This window comes from Marmota marmota, unplaced genomic scaffold, assembly GCF_001458135.2.
Source record: "Marmota marmota marmota unplaced genomic scaffold, marMar, whole genome shotgun sequence".
Classification (NCBI taxonomy): Eukaryota; Metazoa; Chordata; class Mammalia; order Rodentia; family Sciuridae; genus Marmota; species Marmota marmota.
Window position 1 is genome coordinate 18518400 of NW_025999913.1, and position 24576 is coordinate 18542975.

The 24576-nt window shown below is 38.6% G+C and overlaps 2 protein-coding genes across 3 annotated transcripts; one reads left to right on the forward strand and one right to left on the reverse strand.

The window, feature by feature from the left end:
• The first annotated feature begins 5355 nt into the window (after positions 1 to 5355).
• On the forward strand, positions 5356 to 9698 carry Acot13 (acyl-CoA thioesterase 13). The gene is made up of 3 exons (XM_048799714.1): positions 5356 to 5367; positions 6108 to 6292; positions 9454 to 9698. The coding sequence occupies exons 1-3, from the start codon at positions 5356 to 5358 to the stop codon at positions 9608 to 9610; spliced, it is 354 nt and encodes a 117-aa protein (XP_048655671.1). The 3' UTR covers positions 9611 to 9698.
• Positions 9699 to 12023: 2325 nt separating this feature from the next.
• On the reverse strand, positions 12024 to 24570 carry CUNH6orf62 (chromosome unknown C6orf62 homolog). Of its 2 annotated transcripts, none has more exons than XM_015494080.2 (5): positions 24421 to 24570; positions 21373 to 21549; positions 20079 to 20201; positions 16208 to 16342; positions 12024 to 13402 (listed from the first exon to the last, which is right to left on the reverse strand). In XM_015494080.2, exons 1-5 carry the CDS (start codon positions 24460 to 24462, stop codon positions 13277 to 13279), a joined length of 603 nt encoding a protein of 200 aa, XP_015349566.1. In that variant the 5' UTR covers positions 24463 to 24570; the 3' UTR covers positions 12024 to 13276. The 2 variants fall into 2 exon arrangements, with proteins under 2 accessions (XP_015349566.1, XP_015349565.1); XM_015494079.2 differs by having other exon boundaries at positions 23106 to 24570.
• Between the last annotated feature and the right edge of the window lie 6 nt (positions 24571 to 24576).

Genomic DNA, 24576 nt, shown 5'->3' on the forward strand with positions numbered 1-24576 from the left:
TGTTGCCTCCCCAACACCTGACTCATCTGGGGATCCTTTGCCCTGCCCCAGTTGCCTGCCACTTTCACTTTTTTCTTCCGAAGTCCCTTTCAGGGACACTTGCTGTCACTGAGAACACCTCCCTGGCAGCTCCTGATTTCTCTCCCGATCCACTTGTACTCCTTGACTAACGTGTGAGACAGCACGCACTGTGCATTGCTGGCCTGGTATCCCCTCCACACAGAGCTCTTCGAGAACAAGTCGTGGTAGGAGCTTGATAAGCATCTGTCAAAGGGACTGCAGTGCCCTTGAAAGGGCTAGTTGGTGGCTTGCCTTTCACATGCAAGAGTCTCCTGTGGTTTGTTCAGTCTGTGGCTGAAGCCACTAAGTGTTGGGCATATTTTTATAGAATGCCCTTCAGATGGGAATGTATTCATTCAACAAACATTGGAGGGCCTACTATGTGCCAGGCACCTTGTTAAGCTCTGGAGATAGATCAGGGGACAAAACTGATAAGAATCCTTACACTTATAAAACTAATATTTTAGTGGAACAAATAAGCCATCAAGCAAAACAAGAAAATATGTATGTTAGATGGTGGCCAGTGTTTAGAAAATAAAGCAGACAGAATAGGGAGTATTGGTGCAAAAGAATTTAAGGTTTTTTATCCTAAAATATATGTGCCTGTGGAGTTCTGTCCCTCTCCCTCCCTCTTATCTTGCTCTGTTGCCCAGGCTCCCTGACTCCTGGACTGAAGTTGCCCTCCTGCCTCAGCCTCCCAAGTATCGGGACTACCGGTGCACCCACCATGCCCTCTAGCGTTCATTTTTTTGAGAGTTCGATTTTAAATAATATCATCTGGGAAGATATCACATGAAATAGTGACATTTCAATCAAAACCTGAGCATGTCATGAATGTCGAAGGGGGAGAACCTTCCAGAAAGGGAAGAACTATTGTGAAGTCCTGGAGACTTAAAGCTCTGTGCTTGCATTGTTTGAGGGGGTGTGAGGGGCTGGCTGTAGCTCAGGGGTAGAGCACTTGCCTAATGTGTGTGAGGCCCTGGGTTCCATCCGCAGCACCACGTACACATAGGAGTGTGTCTCAGGGAGGCTAACTTGAGGGAGCACTGGAAACTCTCAGGGGCAAGTTGCAGAGAGATGAGATCAAGTAAGACTTTGCAGGTCACAAAAGGGACTTTACTTTTACTTTAATGAAATGGCTCTCCATTAGAAAGGTTTTAAGAGTGACATAATTTGATTTGTATTTTTTAAAAAGCACTCTTGCTGAGAGCAGACATAAGGGGGTAAGGGCAGAAGTAGGAAGATAAGTTGGGAGGCAGTTGCAACAACTTAAAAGAGGGACGGCAGTGGCTGGGACCAGAGTGGAATCAGTGAGCAGCCTAAGGCAGTGACTGGGATTCAGGATGGCTTTTCTCATTATCTGAATTGCTCATGACAAGGACACTTACTAGGTTTACCACTTGTCTCCACTTCCCAGAGTTCATGTTATATACATCATGATTGTTAATATCAGGGGACTCTGCTGTCTGTCTGGTGGCTGGGGCTTTTATACTTGCAGACTCAGAGGTCTTCTCAAAAAGGACATGAACCACCAAGTACAAGTTGGGAGATGTGAAAGGATCATAGTTGTCTCCATAGTTGCCTTGGATATTCCATTTGTTCAAGTGTTTTAAGCTAAGCAAAGTGAAAAAAAAAATAATAAACTAAGCAAAGTGAAAGTTCCAATTGCAAGGATAAGAGCAGGCAGGCAGAAGTCATTTCCATAGTCCTAGCACTTGGAGTGTTCGTGGATACTTGTTGAGCACTCTGACCAGACCCCACACTCATCCTTTATTTTCCCTACATGGTTTCTTTTGAACCTGTGTGGTATGCCCTTCTTGCTATGACTGCTTTATACATGAGAAACCAGAAGCTTAGCTTCCCTGAGGTCTTAGAGCCACTAAGGGATCTACACCCAAGTGTTCTGTTCCGTGGCTCTTGCCAGCAACTGTGTAGAAAGCTCGTCCCGTATCCTGAGTGACTTGGGTGCCAAGTGTACACTGAGATCGTTGTGCAAAGTCAACGATAAATTAACCCCGGAGACTCCTAGTAATTAATTGGCACCAAGACTCCCTACAGAATGAGAGCCAGCAAAGGAGAACATGGAGTGGTGAATGGAGGAGGAGAAGACCAGGAGGAGTGGTGTGGTGGGAATTAGGGGAGAGCAAGAGGGCTTCACGGAGGCAGAAAAATGCTGAGAGGTTACTCAGGGAGGGCTGGGTCACCCAGTGTTGAATTTAGTGTCAGGTCTTCACTGACTGGTGGCCTTGACAGGAGAAACAAGTACATCCATGGCCAAATTGTACACACCCAAACTTCAATTTGATGTTTTTGAGTAACTCTGCAGTAAGGAACAACACCTGTTTATTCAGTTATTAGCAGCTGAACTACTGTCAGAGACCAGGTAAGCAAGTTTACATGCATTTACAGTCCTGCAAATTGGCTTTAAGGAATTCCTCAGTGAGAATTTTAAGCTTTACAGAGCTCTGTGAAGGCAGTGCTGTGATTATTATCTCTACTTCAAAGACCGGGCATACCTCAGTTGTGAGTTTTGCCTAAATCTACTTCCGGAGCCTGTGCTCTTAACCATTAAGCTCCAGCCATCAGAGTGATTAAATGAAGACATACATTTATTTTGAAGCCCCAGTGCTGGGCTGATGGTGGCATGGCTGGACACAGTGGTTTTGTAGTGTGTGCCCACATACAGTTCCCTTAGCCTGACTCCATCTATTCTTGTGGCTGTAGCCTCCCAGTCACACAGCCGCCCCTATCTTGACAACTTCTACTTCCAGTGTGAAGGCACATTCGTGCATTGTCCTCAGACACACCTCCTGGCATCTGCAGTGCCATGCAAAAATCAGCATCCATCCATCGTCGGGGCACATTGCTTGAGAATGGCCCCTTTCACAAATGCACACAAAATTCACACCCGCTGAGACCACCTGCTCTCTGGGCTTTGCGTGGTCTTTCCTGTTCAGTCTTCTTGGCCGACTCGTTTTTACACACACATTCTCATGCCACATTCCTGTCCTTGAGGCCCATCACACACAGACACCCTTGCTGAGCAGAGCTGTAGTCCTTCTCTGTTGGCCAGAGGTGGTGGCCGTGAGCTGTGCACAGCAGCAGCAGTCGCAGTGATGGTGGCGACTCTCAGGATGATCCGAAATGCCAAGGCCTGAGCAGAATTCTCAGTTCTGGACAGACCTTTGTGTAAGGGATTAACAGCATCTTGGGCTGGGGGCATGGCTCGGGTGGAGTGCCAGTCTAGCATGCACAAGGCCCTGGGTTCCATCCCCAGTGCCATAAAAAGAGATCTTCATGGCTGTCATCAGGCAGCCCTTCTTACTCTCCTTACTGAAAAAGCAAGAAGGGGGAACTGTCACCTGGAGTATGTCTGTCTGTAATGGCACTTGGGTCCAGATGTTGGAGACGGGGAAGGTAAACTCATGTGGATGCATGAGGTGCAGAGCAGCAGCACACTGGCAGCCGTGAGAGAAGGGCAGCTGGCTGCTTGTGCAGTAATTTCCAAGGTGAACTATGCCAAGGCTCCACCCACTGCTTCCCACATGATGAGTCAGTCAGGACTAGCAGCAGAGAGGGGAGGCTAGCCTGAGACTGAAGGGTAGCATCACTAGCTGCTTTCTGATCTGTAAGACGGATGAAGATGGGGTCTACTTCACAGATTTGCAGGACTGAGACGATGCATGTAAACTTGCTCACCTGTCCTCTAACACTTGTTCAGCTGCTAATAACTGAATAGACAAGTGTTGTACCTTAAACTGACAGGCTGAGTTTTGTTTTTCTTTCCAGTTTCCTCTCCCAACCCCTTTCTTCGTGAAAGAGCTCTGCGTGAGCCTGTCCCCACAAGTCTACTTTTTACCTCTGGGGGCTGGGTAGGACATTCCTTCCTTGTTACCTCCATTTAATCCCTCTATTTTACTTAGGGAAACAAGCATTGGCAATAATGAAAGCATGTCTTTGCCATGTCAGACTAACCAGTATAAAATCGTTTCCATTTAATGTAAATTTTAAACTAGTTTTGAGTGTTGGCATGTTCTTTGGCCTTTAGCTGAGAAAAAGAAAATTTTACACTGAATCCTACAGGAGAAAATGAAAGACGGTCAGTTATTTCACTAGTCATCCCAGCAGTCAAGAGAGCAAATGAACTCAGAACAAAGCTCTGCTGGACACAGGGGCCTCAAAGACACTAAACCGCTTGGTGTCTGAGGCTCTCATTTGTATTCCCTGACTTCCTGGTTTTCCCCCTTTACCTGGCTCCTGCCTGCCAGGATTCCAGTGTTCTCCCAGAAGCCTTTGTTAATGCCTCTTCCCCAGAACATACGTGTAGAAATGAGATCTCTTGAAAGAAAACAAAGGCTGGCGGACCTTACTAACGTTAGATATCTTTACTTCAAGAAACAGGACTCATTCTTTCTGCAATAAGTTCCTCCGTTGCAGTGTTTTATGTATTTGCTCCATTATTTAGACCCAACCCTCTGAGAACAGGGATTCAATCTCATTTGTTGTTGCCAGTGTCAGACTTCAAGACCCACGTAGTGCTGGGGCACTTCTCTATCATGCATGAGGCCTGGGTTCAATCCCTAATGCTGCTAAAAATAAAATAGAAATGGTTGAAGACTGTGTCCCCCTTGTTCTACCTTGGTGTATGGTATTAGTTTATGAGGACATCTTGTGGCTAGACCGCTTACTGCTGTAAACATTTTCCATTTATCTGTTGTGTAAAACATGACATGGTATTGTTTGGAATGATTTGTGTTTGTCTTCCTTCAAGACCTCTTGTAGGATACACAGCAAGACCAGTAAAGTTGAATCATATCTTCCTGGAGGGAGTCAAAAAGGCTTCTGTGTGTCTCCAGAAGAGTAACTAGAGGGACATGAAGTTATATGTGTCATATATTGCTGGTCTTGGAAATAACCCATAATGAATATAATAGCAAAATGGCAGTTACCCTTCCTTATTATAGTCTGGTCCCCTGACACAAGACATTTCATTCAACAGCAGTAGCACATACTGATGGTCCCAAGAGTTCATAATAGTGCTAAAAACTTCCTGTGGCCTAGTAAAGGCATAGCTGAAGAAGTGAGAAGAAAACTGCAGAATAAAAAGAACCCCAAAAAATTCAACAAGGGGTTTAGCAGCTTTTGCACACGCCAAAAAGTCCTTAAAAAGTTTGTAAACAGTGAGCCCAACACCAAAAAGTTTTCATGGGTAGAGAGGAATGTCTGTGGTACATTATCTGTTTACAGTCAGTGATGAAAAGCCAAGCAAGGCAACAAGGACCTCTTTATGGCATCATGCTCTTTAGTGTAACACCTTTTCATTGTGGTGCTTTATGTAGGATAGGACATAAAAAGCAGTCCTTTAATTTGGTTGGGTTCTACTGTTAAACTTTTATATTAAAATGGGTATGTGGAATAAGCTTCTTCTAAAACTCATTAAATTACTGAATTTCTTCCAGCTTGACTTTCAGGTTGTTTGGAACGATTTATTAAGTCATTTGAAAATCACCCTGCTTGTGCAAAAATTAAGGAACACCTAACTAAACATATATATGTGTTATTGAAAGATCACAGGTACCAGGTGGCTTGGTTGATGCAAAAATTTGAGACCATTAAGAGAAGTCAGGTGTTCCACATAAGGCTGAAAAGTTTAGACTTAATGTCTGAATTATGAAGGCGTGAAGCTTAGCAGAAACTATTCACTCAACATACCTTTTTCTTTTTAAATTTTTTTTAATTTATTTTTTTTAGTTTTAGGTGGACACAATATCTTTACTTTTTAATTTTTATGTGGTGCTGAGGATCGAACCCAGTGCCTTGCGCATGCCAGGCAAGCGCACTACCATTTGAGCCACATCCCCACCCACCTTTTTCTTTAAAGACAACTTGCACAAGTATTTATTTATATCATAGATTGACAAATTGAATTCCTGAGTCAGTCTTTTTTGGAGGAGATTCAGTTTAATCCAGTGATTGTTTTTGATGAGTTTTTGAATTTTTCATATACCACAGAATGAATGTCCACTTTTTTTTTAAAACACATTTAGGTGACTCTCGTCTCTGCTGCTCCTGAGAAAGTGATTTGTGAAATGAAAGTAGAAGAGCAGCATGCTAATAAAATGGGCACACTCCATGGTGGTTTGACAGCCACCTTAATAGACAGCATATCAACTGTGGCTCTGCTGTGCTCAGAAAGGGGTCTGCCTGGAGTCAGCGTTGACATGAACATAACGTACGTATACAAACTACCCCAGAGGCCTTTTGCTTTGATAAGTCACTTCAAACCATTAAGACACTGTTTGTAATACTAATGAAGTATGAAACTCAGTTAAACGCAACTAGAGATTTTCCCTAAAATATTATGTGGCCTTAAAAACTAGAACTAAAACACAATTAATTTCAAGTATAGTTACCTTGTTTATGTTTTTAGGAGATTGGTTCCAGGACTCTGCTCAAATCCCTCATATGAAAAGTCATTTTTATTTGGACACAGTGGCACACGACTATAATCCCAGCTACTCGGAGGCTAAGGCAGGAGGGATGGCACGTTTGAGACCAACCATGGCAACTTAGCAAGACACAGTCTCAAAAACTAAAAAGGGCTGGGAGGTAGCTCAGTGGTAAAGCTCCCCTGGGTTCAATCCCTCATATTAGAAAAAATAAAATGTCATCTTTATGTATAATCTATACGTTTCCATGCATTCCAGATCATCTCTAGATCACTTATAAAACCTAAATAAATGCAAATGGTATGTAAATAGTGGTTGTGCTGTATTGTTTGGGGAATTAGATATATGTGTTCAGTACAGACACAACTTTTTCTTCAAACACCTTCAATCCACAGGTGGTTAAGTCTGAGGATGGGGAAGCCACAGACATAGGGCCAGCTGTACAGTCAATAGTCAAAGGTAAATGACCCCAAACATCCAAACAGCACACAGCTTCTAATATATCTCCTAGTGGGGAAAAAAGTCACACACTCAACGGTTTGTTTCATACAGTCCTTAAAGTACTACTGCAAACATTTTTATATGTATTGAGTACATACATAAAGAAAAATCTGAATAAAATTAAAAGCAAAGTTGAACCTTCCACATGTATATGGTGAGCTTGTCATGAGGTGAACTATAGTGTCAGCAGCAATCCTGGATCTCATGACCTGAAACCTGCACAGCAGAACCAGAGAAGCAGGCCCTAGATGTCTGTCACTCCATGTTATGAAAATGCCTTCAGGGACCCAACTACCAAAATGTGAAACATTCAGTTTTCCAACATGAACTAGTAATGTCAGTCCTGTTCAATAAAGAGCAGGGCCCAGGATAGTTTGAAGACAACTGGGCTTTCTCTACTGAAGCAACAGAAAATGTATTTATTGAGAAGAAAGGCAGGGATTAGGGTGAAAGACAATGTCCACCAGACATAAAAGTAATGGAAATAAGTAGGTTATTGGGTCTTAAGCAATTTACGTCTTTTATTAGTTTCCTTATGACTCAGTTAATTTGCCTTTGTTATGGGGATAAGTTGAGGGTGCAATAAGCAAGCGACAGACAAGATGCAGACCAGTGTTCTTGTGAAATTAAGATGTGCAGGGAAAAAAGGCTTTGCCTGTGAATGGGTTCGGCAGTCCTTGTCCTCCTCCATGTGACGGGGTGGGGGGGAGGCCAGTTGCTGACAGTGCTTTTCCATAGTGTTCTATTAAAAGAGAGATCTTCAGAGCTAGCAAGCATGAGACACTGGGTTCGATCCCCGGCACCACATGCAGATAAATGAAATAAAGGTATTGTTTCCATCTACAACTAAAAAAAAAAAAAAAAATCTTCAGTCCAGCACTGCATTTTATAATCTTCTAAGATATTGTGGCTTTCTCAACTCTATAATAGAGTTTTAATAAGGCAGACAGCTCTGGCCGTTTGGGTGTGTGTGGTCAGAAGCCTTGAACACCATCTAGAGCTGCCTAAACTTTAAAAATTGATTAACTTGAAACGAAAGTAGGACATAGTCTCAAAGGTTGTAGGTATTTCAAAAATAGTCACTGAACACTTCTTCATGAATCATTCTCATATTACCACTAAACACGATACCAAATTGAGTTGTACATTACACAAACCAAGGATGTCTGTTTTAGACCATGACTGGTAGAAAACTGGGCTTGCAAGACAATGAAAGAAGAAATTCTAAGGTACGAGTACTGTTGAAATGTCAGTTTCCAGATCCCCCAGGACTAATGCTTGCTGATCCAGCCTTACAAGGCGTTGCTTGCCTTCACTTAGTTTCATTTAAATTAATGGCTAGTAGCCAGAGCTCTTAATTTATAGGAGAAGTTTAGGGGAAATAATAAAAAAAAAAAAAAAGCAGTAAATTACTACTAAGCACACCGTTTTCATTTCTTTAAATTGAGATCATGAATTCAAGACTAGCTTGTTTTTTCCAGCAATAAACTCCCAACTTTCTTATACCTCCCAGCCATAAACACGTAAGACTTTGTTTTGAATTTGGCAAAAATACGTATTCTCTTCTACAAATCCTTGTTCTATAAAAAGCCAGATACACAAAAGTAAATTGTAAGGGTTTCCCTTTAAAACATTAGCATTACCAGGGCCCTCAACCCTATTTTTTAGGGAACCACAATAATTCAATTAAAGGAACTGTCATCACAACTGGGAAGGTAGTGTATTTCAGGAACTGTGTAGCCAGCCTGTCACAGGTCCTCTGCAGATTCAGCCAGCCTCAGCTGGAAAAACGTTTAAAACTGCATCTGTACTGGACACATGCAGACCTTTCTCTTGTCGCTGTTCCCTAAACAATATACTGCAACAACCTATTACGTGGCATTTGCATGTATTAGGTACCCTAAGCCATCAAGAGGTTTACACTATGTACCTGTTATATATGGACGTGAGCACTCATGGATTTTGGTATCTTAAGGGTACAGGCACTGATCCCTCATGGATGCCAAGCCATAATTAATCATAGTTCATTACCAGGACTGTAAGATCCTTGTTTATTCCTTGTAGTTCTTGTATTAACTCTACATTTTAAAAGCTAAATATAAGATGTAGACACCAATTGATATTTCACATAGGAAATTACACAGATGAAATGAAAGCTAGAGGAAATCTTTCATTAGCCTGAATAAGTATGAAGTAAAAAAATTAAAGGAAAAATAGGGCAAGAATATCCTCAATATTTATGGGAGAAGAAAGGTGTGGATTAAGGAATGAGTGTGATAGAACCTGGTTAGGTAGCAGCCATTCAAACTTGATAGCACAGAAAACTTAGCAATTATTCCTAAACTATTACGAGTAAAGTTACACAGGAAGGTTGTTATGAGCTTGTCACAAACTTTCCTTTTTAAAAATTATTTGCTATTAACTAAATTTGTTTCCTTTTAAGGTACATGTCACCTGCTAAAATAGGAGAAGAAATAGTGATTACAGCACAAATTCTGAAGCAAGGAAGAACACTTGCATTTGCTTCTGTGGATCTGACCAACAAGGCCACAGGAAAATTAATAGCACAAGGCAGGCATACGAAACACCTGGGAAACTAGAGACCCACAGGTGCCCGAAGATACCCAACAGTGAACACCAAGGGTGAACTTGAACAAATTTTTCAAAATAAATTATCAGAACCACAAAGTAGCTTAAGACATTTTCTTTGGGTGAAAGACCTAGAGACCAAGTAGGGTAAAGCTGGGGTTGTCTTGGTTTTTCATTTTAAACGTCTTCAGAATTTTTCATTCATATGCATGATAATTGTATTTAAAAAGTTAGCTCAATGTTTTGAAAACAGGTAAAGCAAAGAAGCAAGCAGAGCTCCTTGAAGGCAAGATTAAAGTCCAATATTCAGCTAAGTGAGAAAAATTAATGGTGTCGCATCTGTTTGGGCTTCTATAACTATAGGCTAAGTAGCTCATAGGCAGAAATTTCTTACCATTCTGGAGGCTGAGTCCGAGTCAAGGGTCCAGCAGGTTTTCCAGTGAGGGCTTGCTTCCTGATTTATAGTGTCTTCTAGCTGCATTCTCAATGTGGTACAGAAGGCAGCTCTCCAGGGTTTCTTAAAAGGGCACCATTGCTGTACCCACTAAAGATCCCACCTCCTAGTACCATCACTTAGGAGGGTGTGGTTTTAATGGGACACGTTGTGGAGTTAGGTCTTCCCCAACTGTAAAATGCCATGCCACATTTTATGTGGGATTATGGAATTTCAAAATAGGTGAACTCTGGACTGGAAAAGTTAAATATCATACTGCATGGCCTTAAATAGTTAAGATTGAAGCAAAGACATTAGCAAGACAGGAAATGGTCCATATAGTTCTCTGATAATTTATTATACGGCTGGCAATTTTTTTTTTTTTTATAAAAGGGGAAAAAGATATATTATCAGCCCCTTTTGATCTCCCTGTCTATAGTAATATCCCTAGATCACAAAATTCCGTCTGTTTCTCAAAAGTTCTGTGTACTATGGCACCCTAATATTTGATTTCTACATTGGTCTTAGTGAACATTTCATGACTAAAGATCAAAAAGAAGCACTTTAAAATCATTAAACAGTCAAGCTGGTTGTCCTTTTCCTGTACTGGAATGCATGCTGATCTGTTCACAGGACACAGACTCCCTGCTGGCAGTGAACAGGCTAAAGACCTGGGTCTCCATTGCCAGTGCTTCCTACTAAAAGGAACCAGTGGCTCCTTGGAGAATAACTGATTCTGGTGCTGGGAAAAACACATGTCCCAAGATCTTAACCTGAAAGTAAGGATTATTCAAGAAAATAAGAAGCAGTCACAAATTGTGCATGGGGTTTAGGAGTTTGAGTCCATAGCTTTGGACAATAATGGCAGAGGCTCCTTACAATAAAACAATGGAAAACATGGAGGGAGGGTAGATTTAGAAAAATCACCTCTTGGAACCTTCATAAGATCGACTTGGTTTGGCAGCAAGAATCATCAGAGGTGATGTGCTAGGAGGATCATTTGCATAACTCCACATAGGTCACTAGTAGTGAGCACACAATGGATAAGTGGGAAAGCACTGAAGTCAACACCACCAAGAGATAGATGTGTGCCTCCAGATACCGACTGGAGGAGGACACAGGCCTGTCATCTAGCCACGGGCAAACTACATCAATGGCAAAACATACCACAGTTTATGTGAAAGTCAAAACCAAGACCATGAACAGAGGAGGCCAAGACACTGTGCTAAAAGGACACCAAGGCTATGGCAACTAAATGCAATTACCTTATAACATAAAGGGGATTTAAAACTATCAAAAATACTGACAGCAAAACAAGAATATGGATGGTAAAGTATATCAATGCTACATTTCTTGAGATTGATGATTTTACTATGCACAACACCTTGACCAACAACCAAAATAACTCAAAATGTTAATGATTACAAATATATACACAAAAGAGAAAACAAATATGGCAAGATGATAAAATGGAGTACTGGTTACACAGGAACTTTCTGTATTACTTATTATTCCAAAATAAAATGACTGCTGAATTGCCTACTATGTTGAACAAGTGTAACTCAACATATGATTAAGGCCTAGGGCTCTGGAGATCAACAGTCTAATTTAAATCTTTCACTCTTAGGATGCAAGCTTGGGCAAATTACTCAACCTCTGCATCTGTTTCCATTCAGAATTAAGAGGTTAAGATACGAACCTAATTCAAAGTGTTATTTCAAATGGATTCTAACTTTTAACTGATCAGAGAACATGTGAATGCACTTTGAAATTAAGAATGGTGTTTTGTTTTTTTTTTTTCACGAAGCAAGTGTAACAGCAGACTATGAACTATTGAAAGCTAACCAAATATCTTTGATTTCTATTCTTGTTGAAATTACAAACTGCCAGGGTTTTTCTTAATTGTTCAGTTATGGACCATAAAATAATCCCCTAAGATGGTCAGTAACATCTACTCAGTGACTTGGGATAATAAAGTTACCACTTCAAGCTTTGTGTATTCACCTGAATAGTCAGGGAACTTTCACCTATTTTATTTAGGTTTTCATTTTTTCAAATTCCAACCAGAAGCTAAATACAATTGGAAATGGTAAGCACTAGTTTTACTCCAAAGGAGTAGGATCATTCAGATTTACTCCAATAAAATTATGCAACCCTTAAGCAAAGCTTTTCTTCATTTAAAAGAAAAAAACAAACAAAAAAAAACAAAAACTATACAGTAGTCTTTCCTCATGTTCATTGCACAAAATGAGTTCTACTAGAACTTTGACACTCTGGTCATTTTTACAATTTTAAATCCCAACTTTAAAAAATGTTTTCCTATTCCAAAAATCCCTCATAACTTTTTCTTTAGGATGGTGTAGAAACCAGTATTTCTGCACAATTTTTTGGAATTTTCTTTGTAATTAAAATCTCTTTAACACCAAAAAACAAAACAAAAACCAAAAGTAAAGTCCTCTACCTATCACGGTTTCTGCAGCTATGAATGTATTTCTCAGTTTTATAGCTGCTTTTAGCTACTTCAGACTCCAGATCTGCTTCAATGAGTATAAATGCATCCACACTCAGCAGAATACTTTTATAACAGCAACTTGGGGAAAGAGATCTGGGAAAAAAATACATGTATTTATGAGTACCAAGAAACATAAACATGGCCCAGTAAAACGAGGCAAGAATGCCTATAATGAGATGCTTTTTTCATTTAAGATTTCTTTCCCACAGTTGTACTTTAAACAACCACTTCTGGTTATTAGAATGAATCTGATAGTGCTCTGGAACAATGGTGATCATAGCAAAGCTATTAAGTTTTCAACGTTACTTATACCTGTTACATTCATTTCTCACCCTCTCAATACTGATGACAGATGTCAAAGAGGCAAAACCAGCACAAATGGGAAGACCATCAAAAAATGAGTATCACCTTGTGCTTTCAGATACATTTAAGCATGTCAGTGTACAACAGTCCTTCACTTCACATTTTTAGTAAGATGCTGATGCAGTGCAGCAAGAATGCAAAGCATCTTCTTTCACACAGTCCGTGCAGAAGACATCTAATTTTTTTTTAAGTTCTGAGATACAAATGATTAAAAAAAAAAAAAAATCCAGGATGAACGAGTTTCAAAATGCATAGTGTTCTGTGCATGAGTCCATTTTCTTCAAACTCTGAAAAAATAAAGTGGTAAGAAAACAAGAAAAACAATTGCTGCTGCATTCTCTGATCTTCTTCATTTTGCTGGTTGGCCCTTTATTCTGGCATGTAAGGACGGAGGTGATCCTCTATGGTGCCAACTGCCCAATGGGTGAGCTGTTCCTGTGGCAGGTAGAGGCAGATGCTGCATAACTTGAAGATTGTAGCTTTGTTTTTTGGAGTCTAGGAAGGAAAAAATTTTTAATATTTTTAGTAAGACTTGAATCTAATTATTATTTGAAGGTTAATTTTAGGGAGAACCTATGGCACGTAAAAGCCTTGAGAATAAGTGATAAATTACCATTTTAGCTAGGCTAGCAATCTAGTAAGGAAGATCATCTTTCCATACAAGGCACCAAAAAAAAGATTATTGTAAACTAAATGCATAGAAAATTTATGCAAGAATTAAATTATAAAAAGTTATTAAGTCAACCAAAGGCTGCTTGCTAAAAGAAATTAATGTTAAAGGCATTTCATGGAAACAGATCAGACTAGTCATGTTTTTGTGTATAGGGAGTCAGCAGGAGTTGAAGCCAGGGAGATAATTAGACATGGGTTAAGCTCTAAGCATATCCTCTGGGGTTAGGGACCGGAAAGCCAAAGTGTGACCAACTAAATCAAACTCTTCGTTTTTTAAAAGTATTTACCACTCAATCATCTAACTTAAGGATAACATGTACTATGTGCTAGAAAGCCAGTAACTGTGGCTAACTACTAAAACTGGCTGAAGCCATTTACTGGCTAACTATGGCCAGTAAATGGAAGACAGGATCTAAATAAAACTGATTGCAAAGTTCATCTTTTTACTGAAGCATCTAAGACTGACTTGCTCATGAGGCAGTCCATTTATGTCAATGAATGTGTAATATGTATATAGACTAGTTCATTTTGTAGATCTTTTGATGTGCTAGGAATTGGAAACAGGGCCTTGTGTATACTAACGAGCACTGCAGAGCTACACTCTGGTCCCTCAGTTAATTATGAGGCTCACAGGAAGCTTATGAAAATTATTTGCTCAACTGAAAGAACATGTTCACAGAAGTTTATTTGTCCAAAAATCACATAGCCAGCAAGTGGCTGCTCTAAGAATCCACCAACTCCAAGGAATGAGAGAGAAGTTGTGCTCCATTTGTCCACTATGTCAAAATGCATTCTACTGCAAAATAAATTAATTACAAAAAGGAATAAAAAGAATCCTCCAACTCTAGGCCTGTACCTTTCTACCACCTGGCCATCCAAGATTATCCTTTGGTTAACCCTTGTTACTTATGAAAAAAATGCACAAGCTAGATGATTTTGATCAATTTATTTGATTTATTTCCTTAGCTATAATTAGGGGAGTTAATACCGATATCCTCAGGATTATCGAGGGTTAAATGAGTTCATCCATGTATAGCTCTTAGTGTAGAGCTGGGCACAAAGTGTTTTGGGCCACTATCGTTTCAATTTCCTTTACAAATTAATGCTGCAGTTAATTCTTCTAACAGGCAAATGTGGCCACACACATGTTCAGCTTATGAAGATCAAGAACAGAATCTGAATGGAGGAAGAGGACTAAGAGCATCAAAGACCAAGTTTGTTGACAACCATTCCCATTTCCTGGGACTGAAGAGTTTCCAGGACTTGAGACTTTTAGTACTATACTGGGATACTCTATGTAATACGAGACAATCACCTACCTACAACCCAAATTTGGTTTATAAAGTTAAATTTTTCATCAGGATTCAAGCTGCTTAATTCATAGAAAAGATGTGTCCTTGATTCCTAACAGGAAATAATTTATTATAATAAGTAGCATCCCAAAGTCATGGCTATATAGTGCTAATTTTTCTTAATACATTCACATGAAAATGAAGTTTGGTTCCTCTATGCTAGCTATTACAGCTTCTGTGAGAAAAATCTGTGCTTTAGAGTCCACTATAATTCAGGAACTTTTAAAACTGAATAAAACTAGCAAAACTGCCTGCTATACAAAACACTTCTTCAACAAATAATTTAAAGGACACATAAACAATAAAAAAGGAAAAATAAAGAGTCAACTTCAGAGGCTAGGGTTGTGGCTCAGCAGTAGAGCGCTCGCCTAGCACATGTGAGGCGCTGGGTTCGATCCTCAGCACCTCATAAAAATAAAGGTATTATGTCCAACTACAACTAAAAATATATATATATATATATATATATATATATATACACACACACACACACATTGTTTTTTTCCCAATCATGTTTTTCTGTATGGCTTCCTCAAAAGCGTCCACCAATATTAACTTTCCTTTTAATTCCCAGTTCTTTGATTTGCTCCTATACCATATACTTACTTGATGTTCTGTAAGCTAAAAAGCACATATTGAATCTTCCCAAGCAGCCTGTTAGCTCCTCAGAGACAAGCTGTGATTCGACACTGTATTTTTCAGTTTGCACACATTCTCTCTTACATAAACATATGGTCTGCAATGTAATGAGTACTAAAACATACTTTACTTACATCACCTTCTCCATTATGTTTTCTCTAGTGCCCTACCTTAAAAATTTGAGTTTATCTTTTCTTTTTCTCTTGCACTAATTTTTTAATATAGAATGTACCTCATCCTTTTAGATCTTTATTTTAAAAGGCCTACATCATCAGTACTTCTCAAAATAGGGTTAGGAATCACTTGAAAATGCAAATTCTGATTAAGCAGGAGTAGAGTAGGGACTGAGAGTCTATATTTTAATAAGTTCCTAGATAATATTCACCTGTTGACCATATACCCTACATTGATCTTTGCATAAGAACTTTCAAAATAGTTCACCAGGAAGTTCTAATATACGGCACAATTTAGGAACTTCTAGAGTAAGAAGTACAGTATTTATTTCTTGTTTTTAAAATAACTTCAAAAACAAGGCAGTGTTGAGGTGGCAAAACAATTAAGTATCTTATTTAGAAAACGGTTTTAATAACCAACAAAGCCTTTCATGAGTTCCAAAGTTGTTCTCAAATTACCTTACCTGCAAGTGCTGTCTGTCAATGAAGAGAAACATTGACTGGTTGGGATTGTTGACAACAATTCCAGTCTTGTCCTTGCGGCTCAGTACATGCAGAAACTGTTTCTCATAGTCACCGTGATGAAACTCAAATTTGGCCTAGTTAAAACATACAAATGTTTATTTTTTTTATTAGTTGTTCAAAACATTACAAAGCTCTTGACATATCATATTTCGTACACTTGATTCAAGTGGGTTATGAACTCCCATTTTTACCCTGTATACAGACTGCAGAATCACATCGGTTACACATCCACGTTTTTATATACTGCCATACTAGTGTCTGTTGTATTCTGCTGCCCTTCCTATCCTCTACTATCCCCCCTCCCCTCCCCTCCCATCTTCTCTCTCTACCCCATCTACTGTAATTCATTTCTCTCTTGTTTTTTTTTTTTCCTTTCCCCTCACTTCCTCTTATATGTAATTTTGTATAACAATGAGGGTCCATACAAATGTTTATGTAACTACAAATGTTAGGACTATCTGAAACACTTGCTGAACTCATTCCCACATACCTGTGCTGTCCAATATATAGCCAACAGCCACACATAGCTACTTAAAGTAAGATATATTAGCCACTTTTGGCTACTGGCCACTACTTTGAACAATCTCAGACAAAAGACATTTCCTTCACTGTAGAAAGTTCTACTGGACAGTACTGTTATATAATTTGATCTTCAAAGAAGCTCTGCATCAACATGACTAAATCCTAATAACGATCTTAAAGTGAGGTTTCATAAAATCTTACTTGCAAACCTACTTGGCCCATGGCTCACACCACAGTACTTTAAACTCCAATGACCCTTGGGAGACAAACTCTAACTGCTCTTAGGATTACAAGTTCAAGGCCAGCCTCAGCAAAAAAGCAAGGCCCTAAAAAATTTAGTGAGACAACACCTCAAAAAATAAAAAGGGCTGGGAGATGTGGCCCAGTGGTAAAGATTCCCTGGGTTTAATCCCCACTACAAAAAAAGAAAAAAAAAATCTGTCTTTCTATCCCAGCTGTGTATTTCAGCAGTTATGTAACTGTCTCCAAGTATTCTAAACTTCTGTTTCCTCATCTGTAAGGCTCTAACCCATTACTCAAAGACAGTCAAGGAGCATTAACTGAAATGTGATGCCCAGGTGTGAAATACACTTCCACTTCTCACACAGATGGACTTCTGAGGGTGTATAAACCCCTTCAATATTTTTTCACTTGGTACTGGGAATGGAACCCAGGACTTCATGAATGCTAAACAAACACTCTACCAGGCTGGGGATATAGCTCAGTTGGTAGAGTGCTTGCCTCACATGCACAAGGTCCTGGGTTCAATTCCCAGCACCACAAAAAAAAAAAAAAAAGAAAAAAGAAAAAAATTCATTAAGAATATTCTTTCAATCTTAATGTGAGAAAGAAAAAACTTCATCCTTCCACAAAATGTATCTGGGCAACAGGAAGGGACAAATGCTGAGTGAAAAAGACCAAATGGAGAATTCAAGAAACTATGTAAATAATACTGAAGTGTAAAAAGTTGTTCCTTTTTGCATTTACTGAAGAACTAAGTATTTATATTTAAGGCCTTCCTTTCTAGATATTCACATACAGCCCACCCTCTGTATTCATGAATTTCCATGTCTGCAAATTCAACCAATTCCACACAAAAAAATATTTGGGAAAAAAAAATATTTGGGAAAAAACTGTATCTGTACTGAACGTACAGTTTTTTCTTAGTCCATTATTCCTTAAACAAAATAGAACCACTATTTACATAGTATTTCCACTGTGTTAGGTATTATAAGCAATCAAAAGATGATTTAAAATATACAGGAGATAGGCTGGGATTGTAGCTCAGTGGAAGAGCACTTGCCTAGCTATGTGTGAGACACTGGGTTCGATCCTCAGCACCATATAAATAAGTAAAATAAAGGTCCATTGACAACTAAAATTAAACATACATATAATATATATAGGTGGTTATATGCAAATAATAAGTTTCATATAAGAAACTGAATTTCAATAAGGGTTCTGGAACTAATCCCCACAGGATACCTAGGGATGACGATACTTGACATTACTTCAGGGAGAGCCAGGTGCAGTGCACTTGCCTGTAATCCCAGTGAATTGGGAGGCTGAGGCAGGAGGAACACCAAGTTCAACTTAGTGAGACCCTGTCCCAAAAAATAAAAGGTAAAAATGGCTGGGAATGTGGCTCAGTGATTAAGCACTCCTGGGTTCAATCCCTGATACCACCCCCAATCCTCCCACCAAAAAAGATAAATTAAATATCATTCAGAGGTACTGTGATGGGCTGGGCATGCAGCTCAGAGGTAGAGCACTTGCCTTACATATGCAAAGCCCCTAGGCTGGATTGCTAGCATTACAAAAATCAAAAACAAAAACACTGCACAATAAGGAGACCTTCCTTTCTTCCAATCGGAAATCAAGAACTAAAGAACAAAAACTGGTCTGGGAATATGGCTCAGTGGTTGCATGCTTGCCTACCATGTGCAAGGAAGGCCCTGGGTTCAACTGCCCACACCTTGGGGAAGAATAAAAAACAAAAACCCTACCAACACCTCTGACGAGCGGTTAGAACTGAGGCACACTGCTCTGCAACTACACACATTCCTTCTCTATTCTGATTCTCATCCTTTTTATATTCAACTTATATTCTCTAGCATATTCATCTCACTCAGATACTATATATTAAAAACAACTAAATATGATATTTGTTACCATATTTAACCTATGACCTATCTATAAAAATTATTATGAAATGAATCTTAGATGTATAGTTATATTATCATGGAAGTAGATGAGTATAACAACTTCTACCGTCTATTCACACACAAAAGCACTACAAAGACATAAATATTTTAAAGTGACAAAATAATTTTCATATTCCTAAATATTCAGCTTTTAGAATAAACCTTCCACTATTAAGTTTAGTATACTTAAAATGGTTCCTGAAATGCCATTCCTTGACTGTGAAAGTATGCTCACTGTAGAAAATTATGGAGATGTACCCACTTGGTTTACCACAAATCATAATTAACATTTCTATGTCTACAAATTTATTATTACAAATATAAGTAGGACCAACACATAGATGTCTTGAACTAACATTAGAAATTGTCTAATACACCAAATGACAGAAGTCAGCACAATGTTAAGGTCAATTAAAATCTAATACTAGGGGGCAAGGAGTGTAGAATACATGAATAACATATATAGGGCCCTGTTTCAACTTCTAACACCAAAAACAATACTAAACTTATTTCTCTCCTGTATAGTTTCAGATACACATCAGTTTCTAGAACACTTTTTTTTAAAACCCATTTTAGGAGTATGCACAATGCAGGTCAGATATTCTGAAGCTCATCCATCAGCTCCCTCTGTAAATAAAATGTCTACCTTAAAAGATTTTCTCTGGCCAGACATGGTGGCAAATGCCAATAATCCCAGAAATTCAAGGGGCTGAGGCAGTAGAATTTGAGGTCAGCCTTGGCCACTAAGTGAGACCTTGTCTCAAAAAATAAGGGCAAGGGGTGTAACTCAGTGGTAATGTATGCCTGTGTTCAAACCTCAGTACCATGGAAGACTTTCTGCCTGTGTTCAAACCTCAGTACCATGGAAGACTTTCTCTGTCCACAATTTCAAAGATATATTAGACAGAATAACCTCAATCTCAAAGAGTCCAAAACTTCAAATACTTTCCTTCTCTTACATCATAATAGTCAAAAGAACAGGAAGGACTCATGAAATAAAACTATTAGGAAGTATATACGCAAAGAATTTCTCAAGTCAGACCTTACTCAACAGTTTTAACTTGTTAATTTTAGAATAAAATACCTGAACAGGCCTAAAAGGCTCATCAGATTCCTTCCATCTGGAAAACAGGAGACAGACAATTTTCTCAATATCATTCCGAGGCCAAAGAATGAAATCCATCTCCTGAGTACAGCCAATTACATCCTATAAAATAACAATTTTTTTTTTCTTTTAAAAGAAACAAAACTGTAACAATTATAAGTTTGACTACAAAAACACTGTACAAAAGGCCTATCATACCAATTTATCTTAAGAGATAACAGTAATAGGCCTACACAATCTGAATAGATAGCTCATGACCCAATTTCAATTTTTATCTTGTGTTGTCCACACATTGAATTCAATGTTCCTCATATGAAGTCCCAGATTCAGCAGTGCATGACATAAACCCATTTAACAAAGGTATCTTCAAACTCCTAATATGAATCAGTTAAAATGCTATTTTTGTTAGGTTTGACAGCGAACCACTTTTCTTCATTCCTGCCCCTACTCTCCATTGACACAGCTGGTGTTTCCATCCCCGTGCCTATTCTCCATTATCATAGCCAGTATATGTATTCTCAAAGGCCCAAGAACCTCTTACAGACCAATATAGTTATCTCTAATCTCTACCACTCCCTCACCCCAACTAATTGTGGGTATCTCTTGCTAAAGTATGCCCAGATTAACTTTCATTGTATTACCCAAGTTTAGAAGATTGGCAGGAGAACTTCTAAATTTCCTATTTAAGAGAAACCCAAAACAGTATTCTTCTCAATAACTGTGTACACCCTGAACAGCATAATACCACATAAGCAGTTACTCATCTTTTATCTGAAGTCAACTTGGACTAGATTTAAACCATCTTCAACTCATGCTGGACTGTCATCATTGATATTACCTGAACTTTGTCTTGTGTGGTTAATTTATTATTCACTGTTATCCCTTTCCCCTATTGTCAAGCTGTTTTATATTAATATATTCGGTGTTTATCATATAGTTTTTATATATGTTCTTATAAACTATATGTGAAAGGATAAATTAATTGTAGTGAACCTATAGATGGTATTATTCTTTTCATTTTTTTCTCTTGGCCCTTTGATTTTATGCATGCACATCCAGTCAATTGCTTATAAGTTATACTTATTATAATTCATAATAAGAAATTCATAATAAGAAATTCATAATAAGAAGTACTTTTACTATAAAAAAAATACTTGATAAAAAGAAGAAATCCATCACAATAGTCATTACCCATTTTCAGGGGGGAAAAAAATGCAAGTTTAACTCACAAAACTTACCACCCACTAGGTCACAACTTGACAATAGAACTCACCCTTCTCATAGACTGGTAACGAGGAGCATGGAGCTGTACCACATCCTTTTGTAAAAGCTCTATGGAACTTTCCAAGGAATAGCTGGAATCTCGCACACCTTTCAGGATATTTTCTTCATAATTATTTGTCATGACTGGTATAACCTCAGACACTTCAAAAAGTGCTGATTTTTTCTTCTAAAAGAAAAAAAAAAAAAAAAGGTATTAACCCATGGGGAGTACAGTCTTTAAACACCCAGCTCATAATGTTAAGTATCTTTATTTTCAGCTTTGCTTCTCATTTTTTTAGTATTATGGTATTCATAACAAGTACTTAGTTTAGTAATTTTTAAATACTATGAGAAACAAACAAACAACTCTAAAGTTTAAAAAAATACAATTACATGTCTTGGTATAATTTCACTTAAGATTCTATAAGCAGCTAAATTTAAAAGCAGCCATTCAAATATTTTCATTTTTTAAATGGGTCAATTTTACTATTCTTTCTGAATATTATATAACCTCAAATATCAATATTTGAAGAAAAAAATGTACACCAAATTATGTTTCAATGTTAGTCAAGATCAAGTGCTCATCACCAACTAGTTTATAAAGTTCTTCACTATTGAAGTATAGGTCATGAACTATTCAAGGCATTTGTACGAACATCTATTCATAGAATAAAAGCATATCTTCACAAAAATTAAAACAGATGATACAAAGATCTAGTTTCACCACTTATATCTTGGATTTAGAGAAGCTACGTATAGCATCTCCAACTAATATCTGGTCTTTTGAATTCTGCAGTCAACTTGTTAAAAAACAAAAAGCCCAAGAGGAAATAAGTTCTTAGTACTTCAAAGCAAATTACTTTGAAACCACTTTGCAATGCTATTTATCACTCCAGTAATTAAGTGTGTTCTTAAATACCAATAGCTTTCAGAGTTAAGAGTACAGTAACAATTCATAAAACTTCCAAATATTAAATGTCACACAAATGCTTTTCTGATTTGAAATTAGTTCATCATTTAAAGTGAGGAAAAAAAAGAAAGAAATCAAAGCAGCACTTCTTTACATTCATAACCTAATCTCTCATCAAATAGCCTTGTTGATAATTTAAGAAACTGTTCTTTAAGGTGCCAAAAAAAAAATTGTGCTTTCATCACTTTCACCTTGACCAGCTAAACCTCATCATTTACTATTCAGCTGTGAAACTAATCGAATAAGACAAAAAAAAATTAAACTTCATGTCATTTTGAATTTAAAAAATAAACACTTTAAAACACAAACTAACCATTTTCAATATTTAGCTAATTCTAGAATTAAAGTCTATATTCTAATTCATTAAATGAACCATGAATAAAGAAACAGGCTAACTTTAGAATATGAACATTGATTCCAACTTAACACTTTCAAACATCCTATTTTACATTAGATAAATTTAGTTATAAAGTTCCCTGTGTTGCTCCACATAAGGTTTTACAATGTTACACAGTCTGTGTCAACTAAGTGGATACTAGTAAGCTTTAGAATTAAGCATATCCAAACCAATTAATACTTCAAGTCCTTCCATTGATAATTTTACCACAACTGCTCCAATAGCAGAACCAGCCATGAGGGTAAAAAACAAAGCATACAAAATAATTTTCTCCAACCACTCTTTGAACTGATATTCATAAATTATTTAAGAGTAACAACTAATATACACTTAAAATAATCACTTGTGCTAATTCACATTAAGAACTTTAAATTACCTTCTCCTTGAACACAAAGGCAATATACATCTTGAAGTCAAACTGGTCAGCTAGAGATTCTTTTTTCTTTCTAAGCTGAGCACGAAGTCTGTTCAGCGCTTGTTTCTTCCGGGAGTTTGGGTCCCCCATTTTGAAATAAAGGTGGTACTAAAGCCTTTGGAAATTGTCACTAAACTATGGGCACTTTTTCTTAAGACTCAAGTACAACAGAAACAAGTCATTTTTTTTCCTGCTAATATGATTGAATAGCTAAAATCACGACTGTAACCCCAAAACTGCACCTTCTGGCAATATTAGCAGACTGTCATATTACAGGGTCAAGAAACAAAAGCTGCTGTCCAGTCATGTCTGGACAATAATGTTTGGGGATTGATGGGAAAAAGGAAGGGGAATAAGGAAAGAAAGAGGAGAAAGTATTTGAACTAACTTTCTGGAAAACACATTTGGCTTCACTGCTAAAATAAAGGCTTTGAGGGGAAATGAAAAGCCTATTATCAGGATTTAGGTGTGCAGTAAAACACAGCTGACACCAGTCCAATCCTTGAAACCCATTCGAATTTTCCCCCTTTAGAAAAGGGATTAAGAAAAGGAATGGGGAGGGAGAAAGTGTGATCCTTGTTTTTCAAATACCAAAAAAACGAAACAAAACAAAACAAAACACCAAAACAGGGTAGGTGAATGAAACTGAAATATCCAATTGGATTTTACCCAGCCAGATCCATGGCTGTAGTACCTAATTAGTTCTTAGTTATTTCAGATTTCACTATTGCTATGTATCGTCAGTGCTTGTTATTGATTACACTTGGTGGTGAGCAAAGAGAAAAGTGCAAAATCAGTAGAGAAAGAAGGGGAGAGGTACAGAGTTTCCCTGCAATCAACTACAGTGTACACCGGGGGCGGACAGCTGTTGCCCAAAGGAGCCATGAGAAAAAACAGCGGAGTCATTACCAACTTCCCCATCACCCACATTTTCACCCTCAGGCGGCTGCTAGTGCTGCTGCCAAGGAGAACCATGATGGCAGAGGGAAAAGGGGTGTACTGCAGGTCAGCAACTGCTCCGGCTCTGCGGTCAGACCTGGTCGAAGCCCGGGACCCCAACGCGCTCAGTCAGCCCTGCGCCCGAGTCCTACATCCCCCAGGGAGCCTCCCTGAGCGTGCGCCCCGTTCGGGATGGGGGAGTGCGACTTATCTTCTCGAGAGCATGGCTGAGGCCAAGGTGGCGGGCTCTCCCAAATCCCGGGCGGCGCCCGGGGACCACCTGCCGTCCACCCCCCAGGTCCCGCCCCCGCCCTTGCCTTCAGCGGCAGCGACTCACTCGCACCACGGGAGACACAGGAGCACTCGGGTTCTCACTCATTTCATCGTGGAAACAACTCCCGCCCGGGTGGAGTAGGCGGGAGAGGGTAAGTGGGGAGGGTCAGTGGGAAGAAAAGAAGATAATCGTGTTAATAGCAGTGACTTTGTCAAGTAG

What these genes read in the sequence shown, in the direction of transcription:
- Acot13 (XM_048799714.1), top strand. An exon ending in AGCGTTGACATGAACATAAC is followed by an intron (nt 6,293 to 9,453) that starts GTACGTATACAA and finishes TTTCCTTTTAAG; the next exon opens with GTACATGTCACCTGCTAAAA.
- CUNH6orf62 (XM_015494079.2), bottom strand. Translation starts at nt 23,234, where the DNA reads ATGGGGGACCCAAACTCCCGGAAGAAACAAGCGCTGAACAGACTTCGT. An exon ending in CCTTTGTGTTCAAGGAGAAG is followed by an intron (nt 21,550 to 23,105) that starts GTAATTTAAAGT and finishes TTTTTCTTTTAG; the next exon opens with AAGAAAAAATCAGCACTTTT. An exon ending in TTGACAGACAGCACTTGCAG is followed by an intron (nt 13,403 to 16,207) that starts GTAAGGTAATTT and finishes TTTCCTTCCTAG; the next exon opens with ACTCCAAAAAACAAAGCTAC.